The 27,938-nt window shown below is 36.4% G+C and overlaps 1 protein-coding gene across 1 annotated transcript in view; it reads left to right on the plus strand.

Annotated features, from left to right (window-relative positions):
- The window catches only part of LOC148953030 (carbonic anhydrase-related protein 11-like), a 106,853-nt gene that overhangs the window by 43,031 nt on the left and 35,884 nt on the right, over positions 1-27,938 (plus strand). The window contains exons 7-8 of the mRNA XM_089087850.1: positions 6,044-6,175; positions 17,446-17,488. Coding sequence (XP_088943976.1) covers positions 6,044-6,175; positions 17,446-17,488 — 175 coding nt within the window. The remainder of the gene's footprint in view (positions 1-6,043; positions 6,176-17,445; positions 17,489-27,938) is intronic.

The raw sequence follows: 27,938 nt of genomic DNA on the forward strand, positions 1-27,938 counted from the left end.
CTAGAAAGCACTTATCACAATGAAGTCCCCCTCTCCCTTTTCAGCAATGTCGTAAAAATATTTGTTAGCAATTATTTTTGGGAAATAACTTGTTTCACTCCTCCAAATACAGGTTGCGTAGGCCTGCGCTTCCCGACCGCCCCCGCGCCCGCCCCCCCACTCCCCCCCCCCCTGTATACGATAAACTATAATATTCAATTGCGAAAAACAGCATTTTGAGATAAAAATAATCTAGTTCTATCAGTAATTGACAAGAAATTAACGAAAAATATTATTATGAGGTTGAACAGATAGCGAAAATGCCTACAGTGGTGCCAGATAAAATAGGAAACATTAGAAAATAAAGAGTGGTTTAATTTGGAATAGCAAAAACAAAAAAAATTACATTATATTTATATATCTCTCTCAGGGAGGGGGGGGGGGAGCAGAGAAATTTAAAACAATGGTTGGGGCGGGGGGTTAATATTTTAATATCTCTGAGACAGACACACACACAAACACTTTTACGGCGCGATGAAAAATGGATTTGTTTAGATATTTCTAAAAGTTAGGTAAAAAAATGCTCACATTTGCAAATTCCGGCTGCAGTTGAGTGCCTGAAGGCCCAGGCGAAGCATGCTGGACCTCCTGACCTTGTGTAGGTGGGACAGCTCTTGAAGGCAACACATGATGGAAAGTGAACGGACCGACGGCGTTACATTCTTGCACCGATGTGGCAGCAGGGTTCTCCAACCAGTGGCTGGCATGCTGTGGGGCTGCCTCACCATCCCTTGCTTTTACAGGTGGAGTGGCCATATATTCTTCATAATTGTCCTGAAAAGAAGAGAAAAAAGTTAGTATCGAAATAATGTTCCCCTTTTTCCACAGAATAAAAATTAGTACGCCCATCCATGCAATTTTGTTTAGTTTATCACTAAGAAAGCAAAAAGTAAAAAAATTTCGTGAAATATACTAATTGAATCCTTTTTGAATCTGAGAATTACGGTCCACTGAACCGTTCAAAGGCCGGCCTAGTTTTTATATTTATCACACCCCCCAGACAAATAAAGTCCACGGCCCAGAAACCCACGGAAAATCGCCCTGATAACATACAAGTACCAATATCACCTCCCCCCACCACCGAAAGATATCGCATACTTTTGAATCTGAGAATTACGGCACACTGAACCATTGAAAAGCCGACCTAGTTTTTATATTTATAATACCCCCCCTAAAAAAAAAGTCCACCGACTAAAACCCCCCCGGCCCATAACACTGAGAACATAGACAAGGAAAAATACCCCCTCCCCCACCACCGAAAGATCCGGTAAAAAAGCAAATAAATTTACACAACAAAGTTAAAAAAATTTCGTGAAATATACTAATTGCATCCTTTTTTGAATCTGAGAAAGAAGAATTACAGCTCACTGAACCGTTCAAAGGCCGGCCTAGTTTATATATTTATCACACCCCCCAGAAAACCAGACCACGGAAAATACCCCCACGGAAAATATCCCTGAGAAAAAAGACATGGAAAAATATCCCCTCCCCCACACCCCAAGATATGGTAAAAATACTATTCAATTTACGCATAATAAAGCAATATATCTTTTTCTTAAAGAGAAACCTTTGGTTAAGCCGCTATCCAAATTCTTGTATATTTATCAAAGCCGGATGTACTTGAAAGGGGGTGTCAGTAATTATGAGATGATTAAATCGTTGCGAGAAATCTGTAAGTCAAGCCATAGCGGACTGTCTATTAAGGGAATGACAGAAAGTTGACAGTTGCTTTTAGATAAGATACGGAATTTATCAAAAACAGAATTATGGTCGTAAACAGAGGGGGACGGACGGCTGGGGTTTACATAACGAAAAAAGAGCGTATTTTACGCATTTTATCGAGTATAAACATCATATAGTGGCGTTTGTATAGGGGTGGGGGGGGTTTACCCGAATATAGTAGAGGGTGACCACGGAAAATTATTTTGAAAATAAAAAAATGAAAACAGAACTTACAGTGCAAAGTGTGGCTGCCCAGGCTTCAACGTCATCAATAGTAACCAGTCTAGTTGTTTGAACTGTGTTCAGGAACTTTCTAATAATTTAATAACATTGAAGATCCGTTATATACGAAATCTAAAGGGCGAATTGTTATGTAACGGGAAAATCATATGTAAGCATGTCTCTGATTGGCTGAGAAGGAGGATGTAACCGACTAGCTGATTGTTTTAGAATGAACCACGTGATATAGCTGTTTCCCGTTCCTTTGCACATTGACCGTCACCCATCTCATGCACGTCTTCAAAACAACAATAGTAAATAAATAAATCTTAACTTAAGATTGAAGAAGTCTAAATGTTTCGTAATTCCCCCCTTTGTGAATCAATAATTTCCCCCCTCGATTATGTAAATCAATTTCTCAGGCCAGGCTAGCCAAACAACAAAGAAGCCATGTTTGTTTCTTAAATCCCCCACTCGTGAATCAATAATTTCCCCTAGCGATTATGTAAATCAAGTTCTCAGGACAGGCTAGCCAAAAAACAATGAAGCCATGTTTGTTTCTTAATTTCCCCTTCGTGAATCAATAATTTCCCATAGCGATTATGTAAATCAAGTTCTCAGGACAGGCTAGCCGAGAAAAACATCAAATAAATCGACCTTGGAAAAAGAGGTCATTGAGCGATTATGTAATCTTTCTCCCTAGGGACTCTATGACCATATTGTTTCATAAGTCCCCATGCTCGTGAATCAATAAGTTCCCCATCGATTATGCAATCAAGTTCTCGGAAATCCACTTCCCCTTCGATTACGCAATCAATTTCTCGGACATTCACTTCCCCTCGATTACGCAATCAAGTTCTCGGAAATTCACTTCCCCTTCGATTACGCAATCAATTTCTCGGAAATTCACTTCCCCCTCGAGTCCTAGATCAATAACATTGTTCCCGTTAGAATTCAATGCGCATGTGCAACCTTCGCCCCGGAGCTATTACACATAGAAACATCAAATAAATCGACCTTGGAAAAAGAGGTCATTGACCCCATTAACCACGTGTTCTCCCTAATGACTCTATGCCCTTATATGGAGTCCCGTCCGTCTTCTATGCCCATATAAGGAGTCCCCGTGGGAGTAGCACCCCCCCTCTACTTGTGTTTGGGGGAATGATGGGCGTGGGGAGGGGCTAGTTGCCCTCCAATCACTTTCGACTATTAAAAAGGGCATTAGCCACTCCAATTTCCAATCTAATGAGCCATTTCGAAGTTTCTACGACAACTCCTTCGATACGAAGTGCCCGGGTATGGAAAAAAAAAACACATTGTGCCCACATTGTTCTTTACTTAGGCAGCGCTAGCGCGCTGCCTATGATTATAGTACTCTCAGTCTTCCCTGAGATATTGCAGGTATATTATTGAAAACCTAGATCCACTTTTGGTACCCTTAGCTGTTCCTTGGACATTGTAGATATGTCCCTTTGACAGTTTGGACGCACATAGTGTCTTTTCATTTATTTCAACACCTCCGTCAGTATTCCCTGAAAGTTTTCATTTAATACCTTTAGCAGTTCCTGAGATATTGCAGATTAACCATTTTAACAACCTTAATAAAACTCGTGTCTTTTGACATAGCTCAGCATCCTCCTCAACTTTATCAAAAAGTTTAATACCCTCAGAATTCTCTGAGATATTGCAGATATACCATTTTGACAGCCTAAATACAATTTTGATATCATCAGACTTTCCTGGGGTATTGCGGATACGCCCTTTTTACAACCGGGATGCACATATTACCTTTTGATTTAGTTAAAAACCCTGTCAACATCTCCCGAAAGTTTCCACTTAAGGCATTTAGATGTTTTTGATATATTGCAGACATGCCCTTTTGACAACCTGGATGTACATATCGTCTTCTGAATAAATTCAACATTCCCTGAAAGTTTCAACTTGATACCTTTAGCCTTTCCTGAGATATTGCAGTTGAAAACCTGAATGCACAAAACATCTTTTGGTTCAAATCGAAATGCTGTTCATGAGAAACTAAAGATACGTCCTTTTGACAACACGAATAAAGAGTGTCTTTGGATTTAGTTTACCAAACCCTCAATACGTGACAACTACTAATTGCTCACATTGGACGTAGAGTTGGGTTATCATATGCTTCTTTTGTAACTAATAAGTTACGCTTCAACCGCCGTCTTCTTTCGAAACTTTTTAACTCTGTCGCTCTACCACATTATCTGAACATAGTCTCCGTTTTGAAAAATGCTCATAAACTCTGACAAATCAAAAATTCATTCAGTTTTCTTCCGGTTCGCAAAATATCTTTTACGTTTTCCCTCTTGGACCCGCAATTCTTATCTAATTAGAAAATTCAGCATTGCTGACCCCATTATAGCTGTGGAAAAGCAAATTCGTCACCATACTTGGTCGTCAGTACTGGCCCAGTAGTTAAGATGTTTGTTAACAAGAGTTTGTTTTTGCGCTTAGTGTAATTGTTGCAATTTTAAACTGACTGATTATTTATTCTCTTTTCATGCGAGACCAATTTAAGTGACGCTGCTTATTCTCAATTTTGGTGTCAATTCTTCTCTGATAATATATTGCTTATATTAGTAATAATTTATTTGTTTATTAATTATCGGTTCTTTAAAGCATTTTGAATAATATCGGAGTAAATGAATCATTTGGTGAGAGTGATATGATTTCAAGACCAGCGGGCAAAAGTGTCGTTTAATTGTATTACCGTTTCTTGTCATATTTACACTAGTTGATATGATTATCTACTGTATATTTTTAGTTCACTGATGATTATTTGGTTTAATTTTTTTTACCAATTGCGGCTTGATGCATGATTTTCGTATTGCTTAGGTTTGTTCAGTATTTAGGAGCCTAAAAAAAGAAACATGTCGCGTACCTGCACTGCAGTGTATAATTGAATTTTTCTTTCTCATTTTTGTAATTTGTTCTAAGAGCTGATTTAGATCTTAGCTCAAGCATTCGTCACCTAAAACCACATGTATAACTGCTAAGTTTATGTGTATTTCTTCTTCTTTTTTTTTTCGTTTATTGCTCCGTATTTTCCTTTTTTGTACGACGGGTTTTCCAATAAATAATAATAATAACAGTTCAATATCCCCTTCAACAATCCTTGGCACTTTTAATTTATTACCCTTTGCCGTTCCTGAGATATTGCAGATACAGTTTTTTGACAGCCTAGATGCAGATAGTGTGTTTTGATTTAGTTTGACATCCACCTCAACGTTCTCTAAAAATGTTGATTTCGTACATTTAGCCGTTCCTGATGTATTGCAGATAGGTCCTTCTGACAACCTGGACACGTCCCTCTGAACATTCCCTTAAAGTTTCCCTTCAACAACCTTAGCCTTTTCGGACAACTTGGATCAAACATACCCCTTTCCCAATATTAAAACTTACATGTAAGCAATGGGCAACCTGCATAATTTATAGCCCTTGTGCCGGGTGCTGTGGGGAGGGGGGTATGTCATCCCTGGAGATATAGTTTTTGGATATATGGACAATGGTGAAGAGATTGGATATCTCAGAATGTTCATCTGATGTCTTTAAGGGCGGGGGGGGGGGGTGCTAAAGAGGAAGAGAGGATGGCTGGTTGATCTCCAAGCACTTGATTCTTAAAAAGGGTATTAGAATACTGAAATTCCAATCAAATGAGCCTCCCCAGAAGTTTTCACGATAACTCCTTCACCACGTAGTGGCCTGATGAAAAGAAAAAAAACAATAACTTTAAGCCATATTGCTCTTTACTTAGGCAGCCCTATTGCGCTGCCTATGAAGTGATTACTAAAGCGACCTATAAGTCGCGTCTATAGAAGACTACCAAGGGAACACTGCATCCGGAAAATTTTTTTTAAAAAAGGATTGCACCCATGAAAGCACGCAACGATCGGAAACCAATATGGAATAAAGTTTGATAAAGCGATATAATATGCTCACTGTTAAATATACACCAAAAGTGATTCAAATAAGTAAGATTCCCAGTCTTAGGATCGGTGTCGTAAATTGTAATCCCGACAAATTTATATTTCAGCTTTCTTCCCTTCGTTCCCTGAACTCAGGAAATGCTACTAATCCAAAAGGGGCGATAGCTGGCAATATCCGCCCACTTCAGAAACTTAATTCCAGAACAGTTAGAACAAATATTGATTTTCATTCTGCAAAGGTAAGTGCTCATGATTTCTGATTTGTTTTATTCTTTTTCTACGATTTACGTTTAACTGATGAGGCACATTATCAAGATATTCTACATTGACTATTTTAGATTTATAAACACATTTAATAGCACAGCTTTCATTTTAAAATGGTATGTATGTTTTCCTCAGTTGAAGCAAACTAATACAGCTCCAACCCTATAATTATTGACAACTGCTGTCAGGGTAGGGGTTCTTGTGAGAAGATTCATTAATATTTTCATAAGAATGTAGAAAGAGAAGTGAGTTTATTATTTTTTATTCTTCTCATAGAACTTATTGTTCAATGACGCTTGTTTTTTTTGTTTGTTTGTTACTGTTGTTTTATTTTTCTCAGGTGGTGGTCGTATTGAGCAAGACACCATATGAAATGCAGAGGTCTGTCAAAACAAAAGCAATTAATTTCAAGTTCAGGGTGCCGTTTCAGTAGTAAAAGAGATCAAAGAACAACCAATAGTGTTTGGGGAGAACGGGTGAAAACTCTTCCAATAGAGACAAACACAAAGCAGGCAGAAACTTGTTATACAAAATATAGGGTTTTCCCATAGATGTCAACAAGACAAAGAAAAATTAAAACATGCAGAATTTATCTTAAATAGGGGAGGTCACCTATCAAACTCCCTTCTCTTATGACTTTAATATTTAACTTGCGCTTTGATGAAACGATATATATATATATATATATATATATATATATATATATATATATATATATATATATATATATATATATATATATATATATATATATATATATATATATATATATATATATATATATATATATTATATATATATATATATATATATATATATATATATATATATATATATATATATATATATATATATATAGTACCGGGAGACCCGCAGCTTCACCATCGGGCCCCGGCACACGGCACGTGACAGGCTTCTATATATGGATACTCATTGTCGCTTTTCTTCTGACGGCACACAATTTGAGACAATTTGCTGTCTTTTCATACTGCAGTCTTTTCAAAAAATATTTGATTACTAAAGCAAGTCCGATTTCTAACAACTTTTTTCCATGTCTTAAAAAGAAATTGCTTATAAGAAAAGAAATTCGGTAATGATGTTTTTCTAACAACTTTTCTACTAAGCTTCAAACTTTTGGTTTTCTTTCTTAATGTTTTAGAATTTTTGTAATCCCTTGTCAAATATCGAATCATTATTTGTAATCTCTTACTAGGTTGCTAGCTACCGCTGCAACCCGGATCGAATCATTATTTGTAATAATCGCAAATTTTTGTTTTTTGGGCCTTTCTACTAACATGATAAAACTGGTTGCGTTCAAACCTGTAAGCCTAATCACGCAACGAGTGGGTTTTACTTAAAAAACAAACTAATTCAAAAAATTCAGGCAATTTTCAAGTATGAATCAAACATTAAAATTATTGCTCGTGCACAGTAAATATTTTTGCAGTTAATATAATAACTTTAGCGATTCTGAACTAAACTTACATATTTTTTCAACTTTTTTTCGCGTCTTAAAACACATTGCTTATAAGAAAAGAAATTCGGTAATGATGATTTTCTAACAACGATTTCTACTAAGCTTCAAACGTTTGGTTTCCTTTTTAAGCTTTGGAATTGTTGGAATCTCTTGTCAAAATATATTCAAATATTTTTGCAATTACCTGTTTTTTTCTCTTTACGCAATTTAATGTCTTTTCATGCTGAGTCTGTTCAAAGATATTTGATTATTACCGAAGTCCGATTTCTAACAATGATTTCTACTAAGCTTCAAACTTTTTTTTAAGGTTTTTGAATTGTTGTAATTCCTTTCAAAATATATGCAAATATTTTTGCAATTACCAGTTTTTTGCTTGTTAAGAAACTTATTATAAACTTCATCATACACAAAAATCTTCAATATTTCCACATAAGTGTGACAAGTGTCATGACGTCATTGTGATTTTTACTACATGACGTCATTTCCGAAAATAAAATCCTTGGATTTTATCTAACAAAAAAAAACAAAAAAAAAAAACAATTTTATAATTTCCAGGCATTTTTCTAGTTTGAATTAAAACTTAAAATTATTGCTCAGGCACCGTAAATATTTTTGCAGTTTAAATAATAACCTTAGCGATTCTTACTAAACTTAAAAAAATTTTGGACTTTTTTTCATGTCTTAAAAAGACATTGCTTAAGACATTGCTGGAAAGAAATTATGAAATGATGTTTTTGTAACAATGAATTCTTCTAAGCTTTAAAGTTTTGTTTTCTTTTTTAATGTTTTAGAATTGCTGTAATCCCTTGTCAAATATCGAATCATCATTTGTAATAATTGCAAATTTTGTTCTTTGGGCCTTCTCCGCGGACCGGCTTTGCTCGTAATAGCCAGTTTATTTATCTCTTAATGAGATTATTTTAGTAACGAGTGAACGACAAAATAGTTAAATTGTTCGCTAAACTTAAAACCTTTACTGAAACACACAACACAAATGAGTGGTAAGCAGCACGCCACCAGGTACTTCGTTAATAGCTCGTCCTGTCTGTAATACAATGTGATTAAGGCTGAAAGTTTTTTATAGCTGGTCTCTACATTTCTAAAAGACTGATGTCCTTGATCTCTGTTGTCAACACCGGGGGCATTTTAAATTGCCCAAGCACAAAAAATTTGTATTTGGCTGGATATAATTAAGATTAGACAGTGGAAGAAACTATGCCTGGGTTAGAAATTTAAATCGGCAAAACCAATAGGGACCAATGGTAAATCTCTAACGAGTCCTTTTCGATGGTCGGCACTTTAGAATATTTTTTTTTACTTCAAAGTAATTTTTGTTATTTGGCTCATGATGGTTTATATTGTCTAATTACAATCTTACTTTTCCATGGATTCTTCTGCTTAGTTTATTTTGTTTGGTTGTACTGTTTGTCCTAGGTGTTTGGAATGCTGTGTAAGGTCAAAACTTGGTTTAAGTGCATATCCGTATAAATTACCAATGTAGGAAAAAGGTATTTGTATCTCACCAATTTAATACTTTTTGTACACTGTTTATAAAAAATAATGTCAGTCTATTTTTCTTGTGTATTTGTTTATCCTCTCAGTAATTTTGTAACTAAACCAATCAAGCTAGAGCCGTGAAAATTCATAATGAATAGTTTTGGGGTCACGAGAAAGTAAACTAGGTTATCAAATTCGGAAAATACAAAATAGAAGAAAAAGTGTCAAGTGTGAAAATGTCATGACAAGTATCCAAGGATCGAAAGCCTGATTTTTTGAATGTAGCAGGCGAAGAGATGTGACGTCAGGCTATATTTGCAAAAGGTTTTTTATAGAAGGCGTTGCCGTAGAAACTTCAAAAAAGGCTCATTCGATTGTATATTCAAAGGGTTAGTGCCCTTTTTGATAGTCGAAAGTGACTGGAGGGCAACTAGCCCCCCCCACGCGCATCATTCCCCCAAACCCAGCCAATAAAAATTTTGAGATAGCCATTTTGTTCAGCGTAGTTGATTTTCGGATAGAAAATATGTTTTTGAGGTGGACACTCCCCCAAAACCCTTGGGGCAAGGGTTGAAAGCTATGCCCCGCGGGTATATAAGGTTGTTATAGAAGGCGCTGTCGTAGAAACTTCAAAAAAGGCTCATTTAATTGAAAATTCAAAGGGCTAGTGCCCTTTTTAATAGTCGAAAGCGATTGGAGGTTAACTAACCCCCCGCTCACGCCCACCTTTTCCCCAAACACATCTAATCCAAATTTTGAGATAGCCATTTTGTTCAACGTAGTTAAAGTTCATGAAATTATACCTTTGAGTAGGATACTCCCCCCACAGTCTTCAGAGTAAGGGTTATAAGTTATACCCTGGGGGCTTATAAATTTTTATTGAAATCTTTGTCGTAGAAATCTGAAAAAGGGCTCATTCGATTGGAAATTCAAAGGTCTAGTGCCATTTTTAATAGTTGAAAGTGATTGGAGGGAAACTAGCCCCCCCCCCACGCCCATCCTTACCCTAAACACAAGCAAACAAAATTTTTTGATAGCCAGTTTATTCAGTGTTTTGGATTTCCATAAATTATGTTTTTGTGGAGGACATTCCCCCAAAGCCCTCAGGACAAGGGTTGTAATTTATGGCCTGGGGGTATATAAGGCTTTTACTGAACGTGTTGTCGTAGAAACTTCAAAAAGGGCTCATTCGATTGGAAATTGAAATGGCTAGTGCCCTTTTTAATAGTCGAAAGTGATTGGAAGGCAACTAAAACCCCTTCCACGCCCACCATTTCCCCAAACATATCCAATCAAAATTTTTAGATAGCCTTTTTGTTTCAAGAAGTTTAAAGTTCAGGAAATTACACCTTTGAGCAGGACACTCCCCATACAGTCTTCAGGGCAAGGGTTATAAGTTATACCCTGGGGGCATTACCCATTTTTATACCCTTTTTTAGTAGTCGAAAGTGATTTGAGGGCAACTAACCCCCCTTTCACGCCCACCTTTTTCCCAAACACATCCAATCAGAATTTTTAGATAGCCATTTTATTCAACGCAGTTGAAATTTTTGGAAATTACGTCTTTAAGGATGAAAACCCATCCCCCCAACAACCCTCAGAGCAAAGGTTTTAAGTTATGCCCTGGGAGCATGTAAGGTTTTTATTGAAAGTGATGTTGTAAAAACATCCAAAAGGGCTCATTCAATTGAAAATTGAAAGGGCTAGTGCCCTTTTAATAGTCAAAAGTGATTGACGGGCAACTTACCCCCTCTCACGCCAACCATTTCCCCAAACACATGCAATGAAAATTTTCAGATAGCCATTTTGTTCAACGTAGTCGAAAGTTCTGGAAATTAGATCTTTTAGGATAAGGATGATAAAGTTGTCTTAAAAACTTCAAAAGGGGCTCCTTCAATTGGAAATTGAGAGGGCTACTGCCCTTTTTAATAGTTGAAAGTGATTGGACGGTAACTAACCCCTCTCTCACGCTCACCATTCCCCCATACACATCCAATCAAAATTTTCAGATAGCCATTTTGTTCAACGTAGTAGAAAAATATGGAAATAAGGTCTTTGAGGATGACATATCCCCCCCAGTCCTCAGGGCGAGGGTTGTAAGTTATCCCCTGGGGGCATAAAAAGTTTTTATTGAAAGCGTTGTCGTAGAAACTTCAAAAGGGCTCATTTGATTGGAAATTGAAAGGGCTAGTGCCTTTTTTAATAGTTGAAAGTGATCGGAGAAAGACTAACGCCCCTCTCACGCCCAACATTTTCCCAGACACATCCAATCAAAATTTTGAGATAGCCGTTTGGTATAACGTAGTTGAAAGTTCTGGAAATTAGGTCTTAGAGGATGACAACCACGCTCACAACCCTTAGGGTAAGAGTTGTAATTTATGCTCTGGGGGCATATAAGGTGTTTATATGAAGTGTTGTCGTAGAAACTCAAAAAGGGCTCATTCGATTGGAAATCGAAAGGCCTAGCTCCCTTTTTAATAGTCGAAAGTGATTGGAAGGCTTGACATTTTTATAGTAAAGATCGATGTAGGTATAACATATTATTTTTTTTGTTTTTGTTGTTGTTTAGACCAAGGCACTTTGTATCGAAGGAGATGGCGTAGGAACTTCGAAAAGGGCTGATTCGATTGAAAATAGAAAGGGTTGATTCCCTTTTTCATAGTAGAAAGGGATTGGAGGGAAACTAATCCCCCTCCCATGCCCACCCTCCCATTTGACTTTATGTTTAAAACTAAATGTTGCCATTAGATTAAATCAAAATGCACTGTGTTAATGCTAATTCCGAATAAGGCATCTCAGAAGTATCCCAAGAGCGACTAAGGGTATTATGTTCAAACTTTTGGGGCTGCTTCTGCTCTTAAAATTTAACCAAATCAAAATAGCGTAAGTGTATCCTAGCTATCAAAGAAAGTAAACAGATTTTTTCGCGAATGGTATCAAGTTTTCCTTTTTAGGTCAACTAGAGGAGGTATGAAACTAAATTGAACACTACTATTTGTGTCCAGATTTTTAAGAGGGTGTATATTGTTAAAAATTGCTGAAAATTTTTCTCCAGCATACAAATAGGAGGCCAAACTATATTTTCTTAAGAAAAACGAAAAGATTTAAAGTATTGTTTTTTTTCTCTGAAAAGACTATGTAAATATAAAACGAACAGAAATTAATTAAAAAAAATTTTCAACAAAATAAATTTTTCAAAGAAAAATGAAGCTCCATTAAACAAAAAATGAGCAAAAATAAAATTAAATAATCTACCAAGCTTGAAACTGCTACAAATCAGCATCGATAAATAAATACAACCCAAAACGAACAGAAATTACAATAAATAACCGAGTCAAACTTAAAACGAGAAGCAATTAAGATAATTTGGGCTCAAAACCCCTATGCCTTCCCAAGGCCAGAACATAATTTGCACTTTACTGAAAAAAATACAAATGAATGTGTATTGTCAGTTTAATATACATATACTGATATTTAGTAATCAAAATCTTAATATTATTTGATTTATTAAAGTTATAAAAGTAAAAACATTTATATTTTTTCAGTAAAGTGTAAATTATGTTCTGGCCTTGGGAAGGCATAGGGATTTTGAGCCCAACTTATGGTAGTTTCAGCTCGTTTTGAGTTTGATTCGGTTATTTATTGTAATTTCTGTTCGTTTTGGGAAAAATTTGTTAGTGTCAAGAAAAACTTGCTACTTATAAGAGAAAAAAACTTGTTACCATTAACAGAAAGTTGTTACTTCTAAGAGAAAATTTTTTACTTTTGACAGAAAGCTTCCTACAATTAGAGAAAATTGTTAGTATTGAGTAAAACTTTTTTTCGTCATAAGAAAAAAAAATCGTGTTACTTCTATGAAAATATTTGTTAGTATTAAGAAAACTTGCTACTTCTAAGAGAAAACTTGTTACCATTAACTGAAAATCGTTACTTCTAAGAGAAATTTGTTATCTTTGACGGAAAACTTGCTGCTATTGGAAAAAAATTATTACTATTAAGAAAAACCTGTTACTTTCATGATAAATTTGATAGTATTTAGTAAAACTTTTGTTCGTATTAAGGAATATTTTGTTACTTCCAAGAAAATCAAGTTCCGTTGTTAAAAAAATGTGTTTAATTTAGATTCACAAGCTTTTTCCCAGATGAAAAGGTTGAAAATAACCTAGGGGAGATGAGAGGATGTCAGAGAGTGCCAGAGGACAAGTAATAATGTGGTAAGGTGGTGTGAATCGACATGGCGTATCATTGAGGGTTTGGCTGTGAAAAATATTGAATCAATGGATTTAATTCATGATTTTGTACATGAGAATATCTGGAGAATGTATTGGAAATGATAATATGTATCATAGGGTTGTCAAGGTGCACTAATAGTGTGGCACGGTGGCGTTAATTGACATGGTATATTACGGAGGGTTGGGTTGTGAAAAGATGAACCAATGGATTTAATGTGTGATTTTAAACATGAAATATATTGAAAATGTCTTGTAAATGAGGATGAAGGTGTCAGAGAGTGCCAGGGGGACAGAAATAGTGTGGCACATGATGGGAATTGAGATGGTGTATTACGGTTGGTTGGTTGGGTTGCAAAAAACAAGAACCACTGAATTTAATGTGTGATTTTTAGAAGGAAAATGTCTGGAAATTATCATATTGATGAAGACGGGGTATCTGAGAGTGCCAGGGGGCCAGTAATAGTGTGGCTTGTGATGGGAATTGAAATGGTGTATTACGGTGGGTTGATTGGGTTGCAAAAAACATAAACCATTGAATTTAATGTGTGATTTTTAGAATAAAAATGTCTGAAAATGTCATAGGGATGAAGACGGGGTGTCGTAGAGTGCCAGGGTGCCAGTAATAGTGTGGCACAGGATGGGAATTGAGATGGTGTATTACCGTGGGTTGTTTTGGTTGCGAAAACATCAACCTATGGATTTAATGTGTGATTTTTAGAAGGAAAATATCTGGAAAACGTCATAGGGGTGAAGAGTGGGGTGTCAGAGAGTGGCAGAGGACCATTAATAGTTTGGTACAGATAAGGGAATTGTCGGAAAATAATAATAATAATAGAAAATATATCCATTTGAGGTATTCAAGATTTAGAAAACACATAAATGATGATGACACGTGTCACAGTGTGTCATCATACAAATAAGGAGTAGGCTCGTTCAAGAAATGCTTTAAATTCTCGGTGACGTGAATTGCCTTGGAGAATCACATTCTTGCAGTGAAATGTAAAGTTTCTACTGTTCAAATAAAGAAAGTGTTTAATTTAGAATCAGAAACTTATTTTCGGAGGGAAAGGATTGAAAATGTCCTAGGTGGTGATGAGGAGGTGTACCACATGGATGACGTTGGGGCAGTTGTGTAAAGCTGTGAGGCTTTAGGGGTGTTTTGGAGATTATTATGATTGGCTTGTCTCGTGAAAAACTTGAATCAATGGATTGACGTATAATCTTTAACATGTAATGTCTGAAAATGTCTTAGGTATGATGAAGGGGTTGCCATAGATTAGTAATAGTGTGGCATTGTGGAATGAATTGCTTTGAGCGTCACGTTCTAGCAATGAAATGCCGAGTTCTGCTGTTCAAATAAAGAAAGTGTTTAATTTAGATTTACAAGCTTATTTTCGGAGTGAAAAGGTTGAAAATGTACTAAGGGATGATGAGGGGGTCTGCCTCGTGGATGGTAGGTATTTAATACCATGATGGTGTGGAGTGTTTTGAAGGTTATTATGAAAGGCATAGCTTGCAAAAAAAACTTGAATAAATAGACTGAACGCATTATCGAATATAATTACTTAAAATACTCAAGTTCTAGCATATTCTCAGTAGAAATGGCCCTCAGATGTGTGTGAAAAATGATATCCCAGTGCCAATCTGGTGTCCAGGTTGAGTTTTGTTAGACCTTGGATCTATTAAACTCGAAGAAAATAATGAAGAATATGAAGATATATATTAAAACAACATCTTGAAACTCTCAAAACCTTGGTCCCATAAGCCCTAGAAAATATTAAATATATGAAAGAAATGTTAAGATATGGTAAATAATTGTTTAAAGTTCTCAATTGCTAGCATATACTTAGTCAAAATTACCCCTAGATGTGTGTGAAAAAAGGATTGCCATGCCATTCCGCTCTTGTGTTTGAATTTGGCAAGCCCTGGATCTATTAAACAAAGAACAATAATGAAAAATTAAAAAAAAATATTAAAATAATATCTTAAAAATCCCAAAACCCCGATCCCATAAGCCCAAGAAAATCTTAAAAAGATAAAACAAATGTTAAAATAAGGTAAATAATTGCTTAGAATCCGCAAAAGCTAGCATACGCTTAGTCAAAATTGCCCCTAGATGTGTATGAAATTGTAAGCCTTGGATCAATTAAACCGGAGGACAATAATGAAAAATATAAAAAGATATTAAAATAATATCTTAAAACTCTCAAAATGTTGGTCCCAGAAGGCCTAGAAATATTAAAAATATGAAACAAATGTTAAAATATGATAGATAATTGTTTAAAATCCTCAAGTGCTAGCATGTCCATAGTTGAAAAGATCCTGGAAATGATTGCTTGGAGGGTGGGGGGGGGTAGCCGTATATAGTGAAAATGATGTGAAATATTCATAAGTTTAGCTCAAAGAAACGAGATATTTTCATGAAAAGCCCTCAAAATAACAAAACAGAGCCTATACATTTAGTTCTAATAACAGCCCTTCCTCTTTGAAATTGGCTGCAAGGACTCATACCTTTCTTCTATTCACACATAACATATACATTTATTTTAATCGAAAAAGTCTATCCCCTAGTAAATTGGTGTTTCAGGAGTTTTACGGTGCAAAACAACAATTCTAGTAAAAAAAAGTCGAAAAGCTAGGATTCAAATGTGTTAAAATTACTGCAAATCTTTAGGATTTTGAACCTCCTGTTGCAGAGACAGCAATAGTGTATGAGGTGCGTTCTTTTCTAAAATGTGTCACTGACTTGGAACTGGGAGAAAATGATACAAAGAAAAAAAAAATCAATAAAATATGGACTTAAGTCATATGTCTAGTAGTCCCTTTCCACCTTTATTACTAAAAATACATTAAAAACAATCCAAATTATTATCTAGTATAGTTCTCTAAGAAAGCATTGGGAACAATAATGTTCAGAAACAGATATTCCCCGACTGCGTGCCAAATCATTGCAGTAAACACGCCGTTCTAGTATGCTTGAAAAATGGGAAAACTCCTTACTCGCAGTAGGTTTTTTCTAGAATATATTAACTAGGACAGAATACTGGGAATGGTTTGTTAGTCCTGATGCTTGGGGTGCTATTCCATTTGAAGTAAATTGACCTGTCGTGCCCCATCGAGGACAAAGAACTAAAAAAAGCTTTCAGCTTTGAAAAAAAGAAAAAAAAAGCGTTGAACATTTCGGCGAAAAATAATCTCATAAAAGTATTATGTGACAATGATGTACGTACTTCATTACGCAACATGTGCGCCGTCATTACGCCGTCCTAACATAAGACTCGGTCATTACGCAATACCCACGTATGTGCCGTGTTTAGTTACAAGTAAGGATTCCCCACTTATTCCTGAAGTTCCGCTTGAAACAAGGCGTTGTTGAAATCCCATACTATTTTCCTATAGGCTCTGTGGGAAGCCTTATGTCCCCACTACTCAAATCACAAAGCCGCAAAAATTTAAAATTCTGTTGCAATTTTCACCTTCATATCTTAAAAGGGAACCTGCCATTTTGAAATTCCTACATTTACAAAATGTTAGTTTGAGCTAATTGAAAAGAGGAGAATACAAAAACACGTAATGGTACTTGTATCATATAGCCCCGACCTAATATTCTTCATGTAAGTAGACCCTATTTCTCTGACGCTCAATCCTAATGAAATATGTCTAAGTATGACAGAAATATAATACTTTAGAAATAAATGGGCTATATATTTGCACATTAGGAGGGAGAGGTAAAGTATAAGGGGTCTGCATGCCTAATGTGTTAGATACAATTATTCTGCATATTATGAAGCAAGAATTGATTTCTAACTTCACACTGTCCAAATATGTTATCCCCCCCCAATATGCAAATATATAGCCCAAATTATATATTCCCAATCTATTCTGTCACTTCTCTCTGTCTTGTCTCACGCTAAGCTGAAAGAAACTAACGAATAAATCCGATTTTACAATGCGTGAACGAACAAATGGATGAACAACTTGAGTAGTAAAAAAATTAGATAAGTAATGTTACATTTCTAAGCCTAATTTTATGTTGCAGGAAAAAGGTTGTCCTACTATGAAATATAAAACTTCGTATAAAGGTAAGTAATAATAATTTATCGATTATCTTACAAAAGTCTCAAGCTTCTGGTCAGTTAATTAAATTTTATTCTGTTTTGGTATTTATGAGGTATCCAAGAAATACGGAATAATATTCATAATAATATCGCTAATCCTGAGTGATAAACCATTTTAGTGACCAGGTCTTTCTCTCTCTATTTCTCTTTCTCTCTCTCCCTCTTTCTCCCCCCCCCTCACGCTCTCGTGCTCTTCTCTCTCTATCTATTTCTCTCTAACAACATATTTAGGGGGGTCAATCCCAATTCTAGTCACGGAAATGATGGTTTTAAAGATGGGTTGAGAAGTATCCCACATAAGGAGAGAAATTAAAATCCATGCCATCCGCGCGATATTTTTACATCAATACGAATTCTGGGCCCAAATTATGTCTACTATCAATTTGGAAAGAAATAACCATGTTTCCCTTAATAATAAGACCTATATGTAATTGATTTTTTTATTGCTAAACAAGAATTACAGCGATCATAAGATAAAATAGTATTTGCCTAGTCCTTATATTGCCACAACTAGTAACATCTGTATGCACCTGAGGCCGACCATTGATATTACCTTGGCAACCATTATGCTAATCTTAGTTCAAAGAATTATCTACCTATTCTTCCAAAGTTCTTTGAGCCTTGAAAAAAACATACTAGGCTTTGGTTATTCTACTTTTAAATCCCCACTGCACTCATCCATGACCCTTATTAATAACCTTACCAAGGTAAGCAAAGCTATCCAATTGATCAATTATCTCGTTACTAGCATCACATTTTAATTCTCATTCATTGCAAGTTCCCAAGCCGAGCTCCCAGACCCTCAAAAATTTATTCATTTTGTTATTACGTTTATTCTTGACATTCCCGAAAATGAGGAATTTTACATTTTTTTTTCGCCATATTGCGGGTTTGCCTGAAACACGGATACGTTTTTTTTTTTTTTTTTTTTTTTTTTTTTTTCATTTTTTTTTTCTCCAGAAATAGAATAGAATAATGCTTTATTTTAAAACTTTTCACAAGCGATACATCTCCGAATATAAGTTCGTGTCAAGAAAATGAAGAAAACAACAACCATCATAAGCACTTCAATGAGATTAGGCTCAGGGACAGCAAAATATTAAGAAATATAAACCGACAAAATATAGACAAATAGAAATTAAACAATTAATGAAAATATTAAAGGGACTACAATAATGTCATATCAAACTGGTCCTACATTAAAGGTAAAAATTTAGTCATAAAACGGCATACAATAAAATAAGTCATATAAAAAAAAAAAAACAAAAAAAAAAACAAGAGTGTCAAAAGAGTTAAAAAAAAAGGATTCATTAAGAGGTATTGGAAGTGTTAAGGATTTTAGTGAAGGTTGGTATAAAGCTATCTAAATATCTTTTTGTTTTAGTTTTTACAGGTGCTAGAATGGAGGTGAGATTGTTTGCCTCTCTCCGGAGAGGCTTCCGTTCAGTATTATGGGAAGGTGGGAAAAGGTCTTCAGTTTGAATGTTGGTTCTTGCATTACCATCAAAACGGAGGCAAATACCAGGTTGTCTATTTTCCAGGGTTTTGATTTTAAAATTTTGTAAGAAGTAGGGGTAAGGCAACTTCCCTTCTCGTGCGATTATTTTTAAAGCCCTTTTCTGAACGGATTCCGACCTTTTGGTTTGATTTTTATTTAATGAGAAATGCCATAGAGAGCAAGCATATTCGAGAGTTGGGCGAATAAAAGATATGTAAAATTTCAAAATATGAGAAGCCGGGCATTGATATTTTGCCAACTGTTTAAGGAAAGCTAAGGAAATATTGGCTTGCTTGGTTATGTTTGAAATATTGGCTTTCCATTTAAGATCGGAAGTTATAGTTACCCCTAGAAGTTTTATTTTTCGTGTCATAAGTTCACTTCGAATAACAGACGTAAATGAAGGAGCGATCGTATCGAGCCAGTGATCCTAAAATATAAGTAATTTGATAGGAAATCAAAAGTTCTAGTGCCCTTTTTAAGTGACCAAAAATATTGGAGGGTAGGCCCCTCCCACACCCGCTTTTTCCCCAAAGTATTCCGATCAAAGTTTTTAGATAGTCATTTTTTTCAAAATAGTTGAAAGGTCCAATAACTACAACATTGGGGATAATATGGCCCCGCACAATCTCTGAGGAAAAAGCTGTAAATTATGAAATTTAACCATTGTTTGCGTATTAGTGGTTAGGCCTCTATTGATTTAAAGGGGCCCATAGCCACTACTCCTTTCTTTCATTAATGGTTTAAAGGCACAAGAAGAAGATTTAACGGCACATACCTCTTTTGGTGACCCCATCTTCCCAGGTGACAGAATTTGTTTCAGCATTTCCATAGATAGATAGATAGATAACGTGTATTTCAAGCCAAAATGTGGCCATGTACACAAATAACATACTCGACATAATAATAATAAAAAAAAATAAAAACTACTCTCTTCTTTTTGCAAAAAAACTCATCAAGATATCTTCCCACTAGACAAATAAATTGTGACGACGTACTCTTCAAGGCATCAGGAAGCAGCACTCCATCCTTCCAAAATAAATTTTCCCTTAACCCGAAAAGACCTTGACAACGACAAAGATAATGCTTCAAATCTCTCTCCTCATATTCGCAAAGAGGGCAAGTAAACCTACAGTCCGGGACACTTTTACTCCTTGCAAAAACCTTCAATCTCGAACGAATCGGAAGGCAATTAGATTGTAGCTGCATCCAATATGTAAGGTGTCTAGACGGTAAATTTAAGTTAAAGTAAAATTCCTGACCATATATTATCTTAACCTCTTTATAATACCTTAAAGTTTCCGAATTCTTAATCTCCTCCCCCCATTTCTGTATCGTCTGGTCCTCCAGCACCCGCTTGATTTCCTTGTCCAATTGTAATTGTTGACTAGTTGGTCCAAGGCCATCATTCCATGCGAAAGAAAAACCTGTCTTATCCAGTACCTCTTTAACTTTAAAAGGCCGAAATCTTTTCCTATGTAGCTGAAGTAACTCATCATATGCAGCCTTCAGTAGCCTATCACTGGGTACCTGTACAACCCTTAGCCAAAATTTTATCATTTGGACTGTCGTATAATTTTTAAGAGACCACAGTCCAAGGTCTCCTTTAAGAAACTGGGTATGGGTCATTCTATGCAACCCGTAAAATCTCTTATAATAACCTAGCTGAACGCTTTCAAACTGGGCAGCGTTCTCATGTCCCCAAATCTCTGCCCCGTACTGGAAAATCGGCATAATCTTAGATAAAAAAAAAAACCTCTTATGCAAAGACAAATTCTTTATTCCACTAATTTTATTCCTGAAAAGTGAAAATGTTGCAGCTCTTCCCCTATTTAACACTTCTTTAATTTGAGAACTCCATCCAACATTACTTTGGAATATATTACCAAGATACTTTATTTTTTCAACTACTTCTGTTTGTTGTCCTCCAAATACAAATATATTATCTATTTTTTCATTGCTTTTACTGAAAACAACCACTTTAGTTTTCATAACGTAAAGCTGTAACTTTTTCATTTGTAAATATTCCTCAATTAAATCAAGTAATATCTGAAGCTCCCTTGCCGAATTCGCCACTAATGCAGCGTCATCTGCAAATAATAACACCGAAAAATTAATTTTTCCAAGACACAGCTTTGGAGCCCATTTTTTTCCAGAAACTCCACCATATCATTCAAAAACATACCGAACAGTCTCGGAAACATAGCGCTGCCCTGCTTCACTCCTTTCTTAAGGTCAAATAGCCTGGAAAATCCCGAACCTGCAACCCTGACCATAGACTTAGTCCCGGAATACATACCAACAAATAAACGAATAAAACTTAAATGTAGACCTACATCTCTTAAACACTTTTCAAGGAGAGCTCTATCTACATTGTCGAATGCCTTTCTTAAGTCTAGAAACGCAACATACAGCTTATTTACACCTGATCATACTTCTCTATCAGTGCACTTAACACAAATGCTTTATCCTACGTCCTATACCCTTTCCTGAAACCCCCTGCTCCTCTTTAATTGCCCCATAACCCTCCAACCATTCATTCAACCGATTGTCCAAAATCTTTTCTAAAATTTTACTAAGTGCAGGCGCTAATGCTATCAATCTATAGCTATCATGATCACAGGGACTACCTTTCTTAAATAGAGGTACCATAATCGATACTTTCCATAGGGAAGGCCATACACCACTACTTACAATTCTATTAAATATATTCACTAAAACTAGCAAAATAACACCAGGAAATCTCTTTAACAAAACTGCTGGTATACTATCTATTCCTGGCCCTGATCCTCCCTTCATCTTCTTAACTACTTTCCTAACTTCTTCTGAGGTTACCTCTTTCACTAACTCATAATCTTTTTCTTTCATTGGAAACTGCGGAGCAACACTTGATTCTTCTCTATCAAGGCCACTAGAATCTTCATCTATACTCTCAAGAAAACTAGGCCAAGTATCAGCTCCAGGGATTTGTAATTGGCCTTTTACTTGTCTATTCTCCTGCCTTATTCCTCACCAAAATTGCTTTGTATCCCCTACCATATAAGCCTCCTCTATCTCTTTCTGTTCCACTCTAATTCTCTCCCGTTTTTCCACCGTTTTAGCCTATTATATTCCTTTATCCTTTCCTTAAACCGTAAAAACAAACTCTGCCTTTCTTCCTCTACAGAGTAAGCATTTACCAAATCTAATAACTCCACCAACTCCTTCATAGAAGAACTACATTCATCATCAAAAAAACTATTTTTCCTTTTCATATTTGGTTTCTCTGACACACGAGCACACTCATAAATCACAAAACCCAAATCTTCCAAAATTTCATCTATATCTCTTGTTTCTTCGTGCAGACTCTCAACTTTCTCTATTATTTCAGGCCTCAAAAACTCCTCTTTCATCAACTCCAGCTCCTCATTACTCCATTCATTCTTTAAAATCTTCCCTGAAAAACAAAGATCTTTTGTAACCCTACTAGTAGGACTATCACCTTTTTAATTCCTTGGAACTCCTCTTCCAAGGCAAAGCTTAATCTCAACTGGTAAGTGGTCAGATCCTACGACCCTAAGAACCTCAACATCAACTGTCAAGGCCACGAGCTCAATACCAACAAAAACGTTATCAATTACACTGGGGTTTGTCCCCAACAGACAGGTAAACTCACCCTCCTCCCCATCCTTCCCAAATCTTCCATTTCTAATAACTAATGCATTATCTGAACACAGTTCCAGAAGCCTTTACCCCAACAATTAACTCTTCTTTCAATATCTTTGCTCCTTCTAGATGCCTTATAAATATCAGGTATCAGGTCCGGCGAATCAACAAATGAAACTTGATTAATCTCCTTACATATTCCTGTATAAGCATTAAAGTCCCCCACCACTAAAATCAAACTTTTACCACTAACAAGATGAATCCGAACCCATATAACATTCTCCGATACACTAGAAATTCGAGAATGTTTACGGAAACGACCTTGCTTAATTATCAACAAAATACCTCCATAATATCTCATATTCTTTGCTGATTTTTGCGCAACATTGTCTACCCAGTATCCTTCAAAATAAGGCACCCTATCGTAACTAGGCCACGACTCCACAAGAGCAGTAATATCAACACCACCTAGGTCCTTCAGTACTTGTTCAACCTTATTTCTCACACCCTGGACATTCCATGTGATTACTCGCATAGGGTGAACATGGCCACACTGTCCCTATTCACTTTGAACAATCTGGTCATGTGTCGGCAGGACAAAGGGCGATTCTGGCTCATGTTGTAAGTACGAAAGTCTATAATAATCTTTTGATGACGCAGCTCTGGTGCTCCTCGACTGACCTCTGTAGTGAGCTCTTCTGCCACCAGATCTAGAGTCCTTTCTTGCAACGTTACGGGCATCAATACGATTTTGATCATCCGGGCTTATGACCTCCCAGGCTTTTCAGTATTTTTCGCAACTATTGGAGAATTCCGGACAGGACGCGGAGTATCCTTCGAGGAATGTAGTTTCGGATCACGTATATTAAATTCGATCACCGTCTCGATATCACTCTTGGCTTGACTATCACTCTCAGAACTTTCAGACACCACTCTGCCAGCGACAGAAATGTCCATTTTTTTGCTAGCCGGTTCTTTAGCTAGTTCGACTTCTCTTGTTTCTGCTGACCCTTTTCTAGGAGGCCCCTGTTTATTCACTTTACTGGAGCTAGCGGTTACTTCCTTAACACATTCTGAAGGAAAGTCATAAACAAACACTCTGACGTCGATGTATAAATTTTCTCCCCTTAGCCTAGCTTGGTGGTGTTTCGACAAAGCGTACTCTAAGACCGGTTTAAGGTTTTTACGGGTTTCCCTTTGCCTGGCACTATAATCAGAGGCAGCCGACAACCCATTCCTCTTCAAGGAGATTAGACTTGAGAATTATACCGCGAAATTCAACAGAGTTCATCTTTATTAAAACTGGTCCCGCACGCATTCTGAACACGTCTTTGACGTGACAACGGTTCCGATTTAAATCTGGTATACACTTCTTAAGAACCATAATTATTTCTTGCTTCAGCGTATATATAGCAGAATTAATAGGTTCGAAGTTATATAAGACAACGTTACATCTTCTCAGTTCTTGATCAAATGTATCAGCCCACATGGTAGCTGCTTGTAAATTCTTCCGAAGCATCTCAATTTCTCCTTTCATCTCTTCACAAGCTTTGGCATTGTCAGATAGTTTTTGGTTCAAAGAAGAAAACTGGCTTTCAACTGATGTAACCTTCACTAAAACTTCCGGCAAAGTCTTTTCAGTAGCCTCAATTAATTGTGGTATCTGATCTAGCTTGAAATTAATTCCCTGTAAAAACTGAACACTGGCTGTACCCTCAGGCAAAGCCTCAGTTAAAGCTATAGTCGCTCTGTTTGAGTTAATATTCATTTTTCAAAAATTTCAGTCCTCCCACGCACTGCTTACGTATTCCTGCTTCGGTAATCCAAATCACGATCAATAATCATATATAAATAACAGTCCAGAGTCATTATCACAATAGTCTATATTCTCTTTCGTATTTCTATTTCGTATTTCTGAATGAAAAACTGATTTTCATTCAGCGAAATGAGTCATATTTATTTTTGAACTGTCACATTAAATACCAATTGCATAGTTAAGTATCTGGTTTCAAGGTTATCCGTATGAAAAAATATATAAATAAAAATCCTCTATTACATATTTAAATTTCCAGACATATACTCACTGCTTACGTATTCCTGCTTCAGTAATCCAAATCACGATCAATAATCATATATAAATAACAGTCCAGAGTCACTATCACAAGAGTCTAAATTCTATTTCGTATTGCACTTGCAAGCAATGCTCCCCGAGGCGATGTTCATCAGACGAGCGCTGAATGAAAACTAAGTGAAACTCTGAGTGATGAGCGCTGAATGAACACTTTCCATATGATGAATTTAACTTCTTTAGTGGGATCGGGATATTTAACAAGTAGCAATAATCGGGAATAAACATGGGAAGTCAGATAAGTGGAGTTCCTAGTCCCTCACACTGGTGCAATAAGGTTCTAGGTTTTCCAATATTTCCCACTAGAAACCGCCATTTTGTCACGATTCGTATTCATTTTTGACACGTCTATTATTTTCTGGAAGACACCAAGGATTCCTGTGACCAGTTGTAATATGGATGACGCCATCGTATGTGACAAGCTAGACTTCATGAACCCGTGGGGAATTCCCACTTGTAACTGTACACGACACACACGTGGGTTTTGCTTAATGACTGAGTCTTATGTAAGGACGGCACAAACCTTACGTAATGGCAGTGCACCTTACATAATGACAGTGCATACATCACTGTCTCAAAATACTTTTTTGATATTCTATTTTTCGTCGAAACGTTCAAGATACTTTTTCTTCCTTTAAGTTAATGGCGGCACACACTTTATGTAACTTCAGCACACACGTTGCGAAGTGACAGCACACAAGTTGCGTAATGACAGTGCACACATCGCTGTCACATAATACTCTTTCAGATTTTATTTTTCGCCGAAACGTTCAACGCGTTTTTTCTTTCTATCTTTCAATGCGTTTTTTTATTCTTTTCAAGACTATTTTTTTCTTTAGTTCTTTGTCCCCGCTGGGACTCAAAAGGTAAATCTCCTTCCATTGGAATAGCTCCCCAAGCGTCAGGACTAAACTGCTATTCTCAGTATTTTGTCTTGTTCAATATATTCTAGAAATACCACATTCCCGTGAAGTCACAAGACATACCTCTGTCTATTCCATGACACACCTGGCAGGATTCCGAGATAATGCCGTTTTCTAGTGTCCAGGTGCAACATGGATGACGGAAAATGGGCAGAGGGAAATCCTATTTCTAGACACTATTGTTTCCAAGGCAAGCGTAAAAGAAGAGGGATTGTTAACACTTCTTAACCATTACGAGATAGCCAGACATCGAAATTAAGGATTTTTAACCCCATTTTTGCGTGAAATTTGTTTAGAATAAACTCTGTTTTATTATAGAAATAAACATTTTAGCGGTCTAGTCCTATCGTATAAGTAAAGGAACATTTAATATATTTTTCTATTTTAATATAAAATGACCATCACTTTGCAAAACTTAGTCTTAACTAATCGAAGAGAAAGTTTAGTAAAAAAAATTTCTTGCTGAATGGAGTCGGAGTTGGACTCGACATATTGAAAGCGTCATGAATTAGAGGTGAAATCGGTTATAAATTACAAATCTATTAAAAAGAACCTTTAAAACAGGACTATGAAGTTGGAGTTTTACGATTTACTACTGGCACTATTGAGGTATCTCCGAGAGCTCTTAACAAAAATACAGCGTTTCTTTGAGTACAAGTTAGAATTTCAGTTCCCTCCTCTCCGTGGTGAACATTCTTTAATGCCTCCACCTTAACTCTTAAGCTGTAGAATATGATACTCCAAGCAATTCTTACCATAGTGACATTATTTGACTGCCCCTCTGACATCATATTATCACCTCCAAGACATTTTTCAGACATTTCTTGTTAAAATCTGTGCTTCAATCCGGTGATTCAAGTTTTTGCGAGCCAAGCTTATCATAATAACCTCCAAACCACTCCAGATCACGGTAGCATTACGCAAATTTCCCACCGTCATCCACGTGGCACCACCCTTCATCTTCCCCCTAAAAAAATTGCAACCTTTTCCCACCGAAAATAAGCTCATGAATCTAAATTAAACACTGCCTTTGCTTGAACAGTGGAACTCAGCATTTTATTGCTAGAGTGTGAAAATCAAAGCAATTCACGTCACAATACCACACTATCACTGCTCTTTGGCACCTTCTGACATCGCCCCATCACCCCAAGACATTTTTCAGACATTTCTTGTTGAAAGTTCCACTTCAAACCCTTCATTCAGGTTTTCGCAAGCCGAGCTTATCATAAAAACTTACAAAACACTCCAAACCATGATGGCATTAAACACCTGCCCCCTCCACCACCCACTTGGCACCAAAGCTCATCACTCGTAGGACATTTTCAAACTTTTTCGCCGAAAATAAGCTCATGATTCTAAATTAAACACTGGTTTTTCTTTTTGAACAGCGAGAAATTGGCATTTCATTGCTTGAACATTATACTCCAAGTATTTCACACCACAGTACCTTACTATTACTGCTCCATGTCACCCTATGACATCGCACCATCAGCCTCAAGACATTTTTCAGACATTTCTTGTTAAAAATTATACTTCAATCCAACGATTCAAGTTTCTGCAAGCCAAACCTATCATAATAGCATTCAAAACACCCTGCACCACTACGGCATTACACACTTGCCCCCTGCCATCCACATCGCACCACCCCTCATCACCCCTAAAAAATTTTCAACCTTTACCCACCGAAAATAAACTTGTGAATTTAAATTAAACATTGTTTTTATTTTTTGAACAGAGGAAACTCGGCATTTCATTGCCAGAGGGTGATACTCCAAGCAATTTACACCACATTACCACACTATGACTGTTCTGCGGCACCCTCTGACACCACATCATCACTTCCAAGACATTTTTCAGACATTTCTTGCTAAAAATTATACTTCAATCCGGTGATTCGAGTTTTTGCAAGCCAAACCTATCGTAATAACCTCCAAAACACACCACACCACCATGGCACTACACACCTGCCCCTCCGTCATCCAAGTGGACCCACTTTTCATCATCCCCTTGTACATTTTCAACCTTTTCTCACCGAAAATAAGCTCACGAACCCAAATTAAACACTGTTTTTATTTTTTGAACAGCAGGAACTCGGCATTTTGTTGCTAGAACGTGATGTTCCAAGCAATTCATGCCACAGTTCCACACTATTACTCCTCTGTGGCAGTCTCTGACATCACATCATCACCCCCAAGATATTTTCTGACATTGCTTGTTAAA

This window comes from Artemia sp. Qi Xiang Cuo, chromosome 4 (genome assembly GCF_049724085.1).
Source record: "Artemia sp. Qi Xiang Cuo chromosome 4, ASM4972408v1, whole genome shotgun sequence".
NCBI classification, from domain to species: Eukaryota; Metazoa; Arthropoda; class Branchiopoda; order Anostraca; family Artemiidae; genus Artemia; species Artemia sp. Qi Xiang Cuo.